This window comes from Callorhinchus milii, unplaced genomic scaffold, assembly GCF_018977255.1.
Source record: "Callorhinchus milii isolate IMCB2004 unplaced genomic scaffold, IMCB_Cmil_1.0 Scaffold17, whole genome shotgun sequence".
Taxonomy (NCBI): Eukaryota; Metazoa; Chordata; class Chondrichthyes; order Chimaeriformes; family Callorhinchidae; genus Callorhinchus; species Callorhinchus milii.
This window is the reverse complement of record NW_024704758.1, coordinates 3,855,996-3,867,105: the sequence shown is the minus strand read 5'-3', so window position 1 is coordinate 3,867,105 and position 11,110 is coordinate 3,855,996. Positions and strand designations below refer to the sequence as shown.

The 11,110-nt window shown below is 41.2% G+C and overlaps 1 protein-coding gene across 1 annotated transcript in view; it reads left to right on the top strand.

Annotated features, from left to right (window-relative positions):
* Positions 1–2,540: 2,540 nt before the first annotated feature.
* Positions 2,541–11,110, top strand: part of LOC103175074 (sodium/hydrogen exchanger 10-like) — a 32,845-nt gene continuing 24,275 nt past the window's right edge. Inside the window, 6 exon segments of the mRNA XM_042341563.1 lie at positions 2,541–2,709; positions 4,926–5,026; positions 5,582–5,710; positions 6,672–6,837; positions 7,519–7,628; positions 9,457–9,610. Of these exon segments, the coding sequence (XP_042197497.1) occupies positions 2,541–2,709; positions 4,926–5,026; positions 5,582–5,710; positions 6,672–6,837; positions 7,519–7,628; positions 9,457–9,610 (829 nt within the window).

The window sequence follows — 11,110 nt, the reverse complement described above, 5'->3', positions numbered from 1 at the left end:
TAGAGGAATCTTCCTTCTGAAACTCTGCTTTAGATTTCCTGTAAACGAGAACTACCTTTTCTAAAGTATAATTCTTACCGTGCTCTTATTAATTTGTTCCTAAAGTAATATTGCACTCCCCCCTTGCTATAATAGCCTTTTGTCCCCCACTGTTTCAGTGATTTCACTGATTGTCACAAGCTGGACACAAGGCTTCTGATTGAAGTATCCCGTCAGCTATTATCCCCAGAGATGGAGCAGGCGATCAGAATTTCTAACATTAGCCTTAAAGCACCTTGTGTAGCACATTAGGGTGTCAGTCTGGTTCAGTGGCAGCATTCTTGCTTCTGAGTTAGAAAGTTGTGAATTCAAGCTCCACTTTGACACTTTGAGCTCCCAGTCTGGGAGGACATTCAACTACAACGCCAGAACTACATCGTTGGAGGTGTTCTTCGGGTGAGACATTAAACTGAGGCCCCTCTGCTTGTTCTGGTGGACTTTAAAGATCCCAATGTCACTGCTGGTATGGAGCCTTTCACGTTGGAAGGACATTTCAAAGAGCTTCACGGAATATACTGTAAAGTGTAAGTGACTGTATTTTGTAGGTGGACACACAGACAATTTGCACACAGCAATTTCCCATAAGCAGCCATGAAGTGAATGACCATTTTTATCTGGGACCGATGTCCTGGCTAACATTTCTCCAGATAAAATTTCACTTCACGGCTGCTTGCGAAGCGCTTTGAGACATCCTTCCAATGTGAAAGGCGCTGTATCAAAAGCAAGGATTATTCATTGCATGGGTTATAACGTTCATACATTTCGCTGCAACTAGTCTGCTAATGTGACTTAGCAGAATGGACTTCCTTTATTGGATCAGTTTATTTTGTTCCCAAACATCCAAGAAAATAATAATTTTGAAACAAAGATCAAAATCTTGGTATGAGGGAATGAGTCTCGGTTTCAGCAACACCTTTTATTCGCTTTGTGTTTCTTTGATGTGGATATACAATGTGGGGCTATTGACTGGAATCATTCAATTCTGGTAAATTAGCCAAGAATATCACCACTTAATAAGAGTGATGCCATGGGATCTGGTGTCCTGCCTGACAATGCCTCAAACAAGAGTGATCATTGACTTCATGACTGTTTGGGGGACATTGCAGAGCCCAAATCGGCTCTCATGTTCACTTATAACATGCAGTCGCTACACAGTCATTACTCCAACAGTAACTCACGTGAAGCGCTTTGAGTCAATGTACCACATCAAATGTAAGGATTATTATTATTAAATTAAACATGGAAGTAGTAAATTGCAAAGCGAGCATGTATAATAGAGGCTGGACTGTACTTAGGTAAAATATTCGACCCAAATACATAGATATTTTCTTTTTGAACAATCATTGGTTCCGCTAACACCAATTCTCCACCAATTGGAGTCCTGTAGCTCAGTGGTTAGAGCACTCGCTTTGCAAGTGAGAGACCTGAGTTCAATTCCAGGCAGAGGGCGAAACCTTGGGCAAGTTTCCTTACTCCACACAGAGCCTAATAATAATCCCTCCAAAACCAAAAACAATAATAAATTGGTCATTTTCAATCTACGACTGTTTGTGGGACATTGCTGTATGCAATTGGCTGCCGTGTTCGCCCACAAATATAGTCAATTCACTTTACAGTGTGTTCTGTGAAGCGCTTTGGGACGTCCTCCCGACGTGAAAAGCGCTATATCAAATGCGAGGATTATTATTATTATTATTATTCGCCAGAGGGGCCAACCAGGCTTGGAGTGTGACGGACCACCGAATCTCCCAGGGGCTGAAGTTTCCAGCAACGTTGCTCCACTGCTGCGATCCAACACAACTCAACCACAAGGCGGCGGAGAGGAAAGTGCAAAGAACAAATTGATTTTAAGGTGTCTCAGCAGCACGGTCGGTGTCACCAAGTGCAGAATGAGAAGAGTCAGGCAACTTGAGTGGGTCCCCGTGAAGGAGATACTTCGCCCTCAGATACTTTGACCGCGAGAGAGAGGGGGAGTCCCCGTTCACAGGAGGGGGTCGGGTCCAGAGTCCCCGTGAAGTCCCACCCGTGGCCCTGGGACACGTTGGGGATTTCTGACAATCAAATAATAAGAGGGTTTATCCGATCCGATCGATTTTTTTTTCTTCTTCTTCTTCTTCTTGTTGCTTCCTCTCGACGGGCTTCTCGGACACCTTTTTCGAAAGCGATGGCCAACTGTTGCCCATAAATAAATAAACAAATAAACAAATAAACAAACAAACAAACAAACAAATAAATAAATAGTATGATGTCGGGCTACTTCGGGGGCGGGTGGGGGTGGTCTTTGGGCTATAAAAAAAAGAGCCCCGCTGTTAATCTCCGGCCCTGGTTGGGGCGGGTTGGGCGGGTTGGGCGGGCGCGCGGCTCCTCGCGCCGATTCCGTTGGCCATTCAAATGCCTGGCGCGTTCGGAGCACGTGGCTGGCGGGGAGGGGGAAACGGCCTCCCGGGAGCCAAGGGAAGGGGGGGGGGGGGGGGGGGAGAGAAAATAAGGCGGCTTTCCAAATGACCCCCTCGGGGCAGACCGTGTTCGGGCCGTTACAAGAAAAGTCGCAACCCAACAGACGGAATTGGACCGGGATGAATCGGTCGTCGAACGTGAACCAACTGACGATCATCGACGAGGACCTGCCCCACATCATCTTCTTCATCTTCGGGACCTTCCTCTTAGGAGGTAAAACCATCAGCGTCGGGCGGGGGAGCAGAGGCCTCACTGCTGTGTTTGTGTAGTGAAACCTCTCCCTCCCCCCTTCACCCCCCCCCCCCTCACTCCCCCCCCCCCCCCCCCACCCCACCACCACCCCACGTTTCTCCTGAGTCACTTCGTTGACTTGACATCCCCTTCATTCACTTGATATTACATAAGAACATAAGAAATGCTCGACGAGAAAAGGCTAAGATCCGTCTGGTTCACCTTCCACCTTCCTGGCGGTCGCACGCACACGTGTCCCAAATATTCCAGAGGCCGCACGTAGTCTTTTTTTTTGGGGGTGGGGGGTGGGTGGGTTGGGGGGAACCACCAATCAATACAAATAAAAGATCCATTTATATAGTGCCTTTCACACCAGGAGGACATCCCAAGGCACTTACCAATTCTGGCCGCGCACCTGAGCCAGGGGTGGGGCGGAGGGGAAAAGGGACTGAAGGCGCAGTTAAAGAGGTAGGTCCCTGAATGGGAGGGAGTTGAGGGAGGGAGGGAGGGAGGGAGGGAGTTTGGGATGGATTGCCAGAGTGGGGCCAAAAAGGTTGAAAGCGGGCCACCGATGTCGGGGCAGGGGACATGGAGCAGCGGTGCAATTGCTATCAAGTGAAATTCTATTATCTTATTAGCACTCTTGGAAACGGCTTTAATTTGGATCAAAATGTTCATTAATTATGTCAATTCTTCTCTCTTTCCACGTACGCTGCGGAAGATTGTTTAAATATAGTTTCTTGATCTAATAAATGTTGCTTTGCATTTATCCACAATTCAATCCATTCCTTGGTTCACTGATGGTTCCTTGATGGCTGTAGATATGTTTGAATCTTTTATGTTTGGCCATGGCCACATACAACAACAACTTGCATTTATAATAGCGCTCTTCACAGAGGTGGAGTCTGACACAGTATCTCGTATCTCCATTAAAGAAGTCTGTTGTTTGGATATTGCATGTAAAAAGACCATTTGAGTTCCTTATTTTTGAGATCGGATACATGTTTTTCCTTTTTATTGGATAATTAGTTCCGTTGACATAACAAGTAATTTGTTTAAAATTAAAATTATGGTCTGCCACATGTACTTTATATATAATAGTCAAAGCTCACTTAAGACACAATATATCTATAATAACAGTGATAAAAAGGAACCTGTCTTAAATTCTGTAAATTATTATGTCCAGCACATTGAATATTTAAAAAGATTTTTTTACAGAAAAATATAACACAAAGAAAAATTATTAAAACTGACATAGTACAAAACAAAATTATATTTTATAAGTTACTAAGCCTCCCCAAATTGTTTTAGAACTGACAGCATCGTTCCCCAGCTCCATCCTCCGCAGGCTCCAGCTCGTCCAAACCTTTGCTGCCTGCATCCTTCCTCATATGAAACTTTAAATGTTCATCACCACTGTCTTGACCAGGCTTGCTTTCAAGATCCTCATTCTAATTAACAAATCCCTCATGCCTTTGCAACTCCCTGTCATTTTCTCCAGTCTCATTCTTGATCACCCTCTCCAGTCACCAAACTCAGGCCTTTTGCATGTTCCTTGCCAACCATCAGCATTCGTGGAGTCCTGTAGCTTAGTGGTTAAAGCACTCGCCTCACAAGCAAGAGGATCTGGGTTCAATTCCCGGGCAGGGTGAAATGTTGTGCTAGTTTCCTTCCTCCACACACGTCTGTTCAACTATCAATAAGCAGGAATCTGGTTGTTAGTCGATTGGCGGATGGCTTTTCCGGGAGTAATAATCCGTTCCAAAAAAATATAAAAAATAATAATAATAATAATAATTTGGTTACTGAATCCTTGACTGTTTGTGCGCAATTGGTGGCCACGATTCGCCCACAGACTATACAATATATTCTGTGAAGCTCTTTGAGAGGTCTTGAAGATGTGATAAGGCATTTTAGCAAATGCAAGGATTATTATTGTTATTTGAGCCTTTCAGCACTATGCCTCACCCACTGGAGCTGTTTTCCTCAATCTTTCTGCCTCATCCTCACGCTATTGTATCTTCAAAAGTCATTTAAATACTACCTTTTTGACTGTGCCTATGGTCACTTCCCTCATTCCCCATCCCCTGCTACGTCTGGCCTCATCTTTGAAACACTCCCCAAGATGTGAAAGACAATATATACAAGATGTTATTTATTATGATTCTTTGAAATTATGTTTCTGCTTTATTTTACAGCTTTTCTAAGATGTCTCTTGAAGAGAATAAAACTGCCCTATACTATAGTTGTTTGTATGGTTGGTGTCATTATAGGAGCGTTAAGTCTCAAGTATAGAAAGGTAGGACTCTTAATCCAAAAATGACCCCTCCCTCGCTGCTTGGTGTTTGGCACCATCTGTGAAAGCATTTTGATATCTTATCCTTCATGAAAAGTTTTTATAAATGCATATTGTTGTTCCTCAAATGATAGGAAACCTGGGTATAGGTGGCAAGAAATCCTTCCTATTACTCATTCCACATAAAAAGACCTACTAAAGGTGGCTTGGTGCAGGAAGAGAAGATCAGATATGAAGTATTTTGTTCATTGATCCACTCTCTGTCTCGCACATTCAACCCTTGCCATGTGGGGAGTATTTTATTTTCCATTATATTGTTGTAGACCTAAAGTATTGATATTTATTAGATTTAACATTAGCACAAGGTCTTTCACAAGCAATTGGATTTCAGACTTACTCAATTATTAACAGCTAAACATTAAATGTTCCTCTATATTGTGGAACCAGTTTCACAACTTGTGTTACATGTTGCAGTCCTCTTGTTTAACATATGTAATATGATCTATTCTTTGTATATTCATTCTTAAAAGGCTTTGTCTTTTTTGTTTAATTTTGCAGGTTCACATTTACACAGAAACCATGGCAAACATCAATCCACTGTTGCTTATTCATGCCTTCATGCCAGTTTTGATTTTCAGCAGTGCCTTTGAAATTGAATCTCATATATTTTTGAAATCACTTTCACAGGTAAGTGTTACTTCTAGCTCTTTTATTTTTTGAACTCCTTTAATTGGCAGTGTAGTATTTTTTCAATGACAATTTTAGTGTTTAAATTAACAGTACATTAAAAATACATACGTTTGAATTTGTATCAATGACCTCAAATCAAATACATTAAAAATGACTTCAATAGATCACTTTATGAGCCTCATCAAACCCACAATACAAATTTATAATCTAGTCTCCTTTGCAACCTTGTAGAACGTCCTTGTTCTTCATGTAGATAATCCTCAATGTACTGAACACCCATCTATCTTATCCCTTGAACTGTTTTCAAACCTTTAAAATTAGGTTGGTTTGAAATTCAATTTCCTTCATATGTGAATCATATTATTTCTTCTTTCATGGGCAAATGTTTAAGGTCAATGCAGTGCAGTAATATTTGCATAGGAAATAAAGTCACCTGGAGATTGTTCTCTTAACAAAACATCCAAAGTGAAATTTATATTTGTTTTGTCCGGTGGCTTAATCTTGAGGTTTATGGAGAATAATCTGTTTAAGGAAGACCCATTTCTTTCTTCTGAAAAAGTTCCACAGGGAGCTGGTCACCCGCTGACTAGTATCTGATTTGACAGTGAGCATTTCAAGCTATTCCGTAATAATAAAGCCAAGCACAAACTAGCTCTAAGTCGAGATCCACACAGCAACATTTCAGCATTCACTGGATATGAATTAGAACTAGGAGCTCTGGCTATTTTTTTTGGCCCCATTGAAGCCAATAGTAATGTTCAAAATTGGATGAATAGAAACAGACCAGAAATTGAACCTGCTCCCTTCTGTTGTGGCCTTGGTGATGGGTTTATCCAGCTAGGAGAGCATACAGTAAGTATTAAATAGGGATGTTACAAAATATAGTTTGATACTAAATGTGGTTAACTTACTTACTAAGAACACTTTTATAATTTTATATTGGCTAAATTCTTGACAGGTGGTGATTTTGGCTGGTCCCGGCTTGATTCTGAGTAGTGCAATGATTGCTCTAATGGCTGTTAAAATTTACACATTCAACTGGAACTGGTACATTGGCATGATGTTTGGGTGTATTCTTGGCTGCACTGATCCTATTACAGCCGTCGCTCTCCTTAGGAATCTAGGTACAGTAGAACTTCTTCACCTTCATTTTAGATTTCTTTGAAACGAGTTCCACTTGTGTCTTTTAACCTTTGATCTCCAGTTAAAATATAACAATAATAACTTACATTTATATTGCGCCCATTATGCAGGTTAGCGTCTCGGAGCGCTTTAAGAATGGAGAGTACTAGCAAAATCTTGACAATCCATTCCACCAACAGTAAACTCGTTCAGGTTTCATTCAAGTCAGAGACATTACCAAAATGACACTGCAAAACACGTTCTTGTAGTTTTATTTTTACTTTGTTGGACAATTTTACAAGAGGAATATATGTTAAAACTTAAAACCAAGAACCTTGGAGCCTGAATGTTTAATTTCATTCTCCGTGTTAGCGTGAATGTACGTCTCTTTCTGTACATCTATTTTTAGAGTTGTAGAGAAGAGCAACAGTATGGTCCCCATGGATGATCAAAGCAGAACAAATAGATATGCTAGGGCTATTCAATCTTGATAAAAGATGCCTCATTTTATATGGGATTGAGAAAGTAAACCTATGAGTCAGTGACCACACTCTCAAGGGATTTTTTTTAGTTTTCACAGGTACAGTATTAGTTTATTTCTGCAGTTGATACAGACTTAATCCACTAAGATATTAAACAGCACTGTAGAGATTTGAAACGTGTGAATATGTGCTTTACTCCAGGTGCCTCCAAGGCTCTTACTCTAATAATTGAAGGGGAGTCGTTGCTAAATGATGGCACTTCTATTGTTGCATTTGAAGTCTTTCGAGATCTTTCTCTGGATCCGTTTCATGTTGATGGTACAACGTTTTACCTTCTTTTATTGTCTTCAATTGTACTTAAATTCCTAGCTTTCAACTTAGCATTTTTACATCATGCAGAATGTAAAACAATCAACATAATGTAAAACACGTCTTTAATCATTGTCAGGTTTGAAGATGAACATCAGCCTATTTCTCCAACTTGGGTATGTTGGTTTGGTCCAAAGCCTTTACTCCAAAATTTTCCCAACTATCTTAGACTCTGCTTAGCATAGTTCTCCAAATCTATTTTTTCTTAACCAGCAGTTTTCAGTGCTGATTCACCAGGATAGCGGACCAGTTATGTCAGCTATTTGTGGTATTCTGTTTGTCATTATAGAGAAACACCCTCTCCATGAACTGAAAACAACAAATAAAATATAGTCTTTGAGAAAGTACTGACAGAGGTTTGAGCGGCTTTGGTCCTTCAGATGAGATATTAAACCGAAGCCCCTTTTATGCGTTTGCAGGGGCACTACTCGAAAAGAGAAGGATTGCATTGTTGGTTACGTGTCCTTCACATGAAACTTTTTACACCGAGATCCCGTCTGCTGTTCATCAGACCTTATAGATTGCAAGACACTATTTGAAAAGAGAAGGGAGTTTCTCCTCCTACAATTCACAAGATAAAACTGTTCATTAATTTCATGGCTGTTTAAGAGACATTGCTGGCCAGCAAATTGGCTGCAAAGTTCACCTACAAAAATACACAGACACAACACTTTACAGTGAATTCTAACAAGTGCTTTGAGACAGCCTCCCAATGTGAAAGATGCTATATCAAATTAAGGATTATTATTACATGAATGATTAAGGAAGAAATGTGATTTGTAGATGAATGCTATCATTTTTGAAAATAAGTTAGAGCATACCTCCAGTAAAATTTGCATTTATATAGCGCCTTGCACATTGTGAGGATGTCTCAAAGCACTTGTTAGATTGTCACACAGTGGAGAAAAATGGAGAGGGTGGGAGGGCGGAGTTGGACGAAAGCATGGTTGAAAAGATAGATCTTAAGATGGGTTTTGAAGGTGGGGCAGCAGGAGGAAAGGCAAAAGACAGCAGGATGGAGCTCCAGAGGGTTGGTGCATTACAACTAGATTATCCAGTATTTTACTTACCTGCTAGCTAGCAAATACTTGAAATTGGCCATTCTTATGCTTGATGTTTTACATCATGCTTGCCAAAAATAAAGGTACATTTAGACAACACATATACACATGTCAGCTTATCTGCATTGGGTTACTATGATGCTAAACAATATTCTTATTTGTGTATAAAACAGGTTAGCAATTTTTCTTAACTATGAACTGGTGTGTTTGGTGGAGAGATCCACCATACAAGCCACACGCACACATACCTACACCCACACCCACCTATCCAAGAACACCCACACTACACACACACATACACACACACACACACACACACACCTACCCATGCACACCCACGCCTACATTCACACCCGCCCATACACACACAGACACAGCTGATATCCACATTGTTTTAACATCTACAACAGGGCTGATCCCAATTAGTAGAGATATCTGATTGAACTGTAACAGAAACTTCTTCAAATCAAACAATTTGGAAGGATAGAGTGATTAAGGGATATGGGGATAGGGCGGGTAAATGGAATTAGGTTAGAAGATCAGCCATGATCTTATTAAATGGCGGGGCAGGCTCGAGGGGCCGAATGGCCTACTCCTGCTCCTGAGTCTTATGGTCTTATAGTCTTATGGAAATGTTTTTGAGAATTCACTGTTTATTATTGCAAAATAGAGCTGCTAAACACTTGTTTTTTTTTACATAGCAACTGAGCTTGGTACAAAACTGATTTTGAAGGTGCTTGTCAGCCCAATATATGGATATCTAATGGCCAAAATCACCATGTTATGTCTGACCTATATATTCAATGATGGTTTAACAGAGATAACTATCAGTTTGGGAATTACTTATGTCACATTCTATGTTGGTAAGTCTGCATCGCTTCGTAAAGTTTAAATATTTGGCATTTTGAGACATCTCAATAAGGATTGCTGTTGTTGTTGTTCAGTCAAAGTTCAAACACTAATTAAATAATTTATTATCAAGCTTGTTTTGATGTTTTATCTTTGTGACCTTGAAGATGTTGATACTTTACATGCATTTGTCAAAGAGGTGGGTTTTTAGAAAGGTTTAAAGACTGCGAGAGAGGGTTTCGGGCAGAGGGGTTTTGGAAGGAAGTTGCAGAGAGTGGGGCTTCATGGCTAAAAGGTCAGCCGCCCATGGTAGGGTGAAGGGGCTGAGGAACTTGCAAGAGGCCCGAGATTAAAGAGAGGAGTCAGTGCACGGCAGAGTAAACTGGAGGAGATTGTAGAGGTAGGATGGAGAAAAGGGAATTAAGGGAATTCCATAGTTAATATATAATATCCGGGGTTCACCCATGACTTTGTGATCATTGGCCAGTCTTTGTTCCTCGGGTTGTTAAGATCCTCGTTCTCACCTTTAGCCTAGCCCCACCCTACCTCTGCAACCTTCCACAACCCTACCGACCCAACCACTTCCTTCACTCAGTGAATACTGGCCGGCTTCACGTCCCCACGCCTGATCCAGCCCAAATTGGTGGGTGAGCTTTAAGCCATTCTGCTTTACTTTCTGGAACTCCATCCTGGAGTCCCGCCGACTCGCTCTCTCCCTCCCCGTGTTAAAAGCCCACGGTAAGACTTGTCTCTTTGACCCCGTTTTCAGTAATCTTTCCCCTCCCACCCTCCTCCTGGCTCAAATGCTCAGCCAGGAGCGTGAAGCACTTTGAGATGTCCTCCTGGGGTGAAAAGTGCTGTATAAATGCAAAGCGTTTTGGATCTTCTTTGTGCTGTTGTATCACAGCCTTTGTGACAGGCCGTTGGTTCTTTTTCTCTTGTTGTGGCAAGCAGGTATTTTGTGTTGCCTAACAATGTTGAAATTTGTTTTATTTATTACTGCCTTCTTTATTCCAGGCATCCTCTGCACACTGTTGAATTCTGGGCATGGTTGACATATTCTTGCTGTGGAATAATTCATGATGAAATCCCATTAAGATATTGCAACATCAGTGACATCATGCATGTGACCTCTCCCACTCCCATGTTCTAGCAGTGAGGTGTTAATTTTTTCCCTCTCTCTACCCACCCGCCCACCTTCACCCTCACCTCTGACATTCTGTTGCATTATTGCTGTGAAGCTGTGGTAAGTGTATTGGTAAGTTTGCTGGTCAGAATACTTTCCACGTAAATTTCTTTACCATAATCACTATCACTGCTCGAATTTAAAATTATATTTACATTTTTGTCTTCCTGCATTTTATTTCCTTGCAGCAAAATAGCTTTGGCATTATTCCATTTGCCTTCTGTAATTCTATACTCCCTTTAGTAAAACACCCCAGTACAGCCACATTAGTTCCCTTCATGATTAAGGTCCTCACTACTTCGTCAAATTCCGGTGGGGTGTGTAGTAT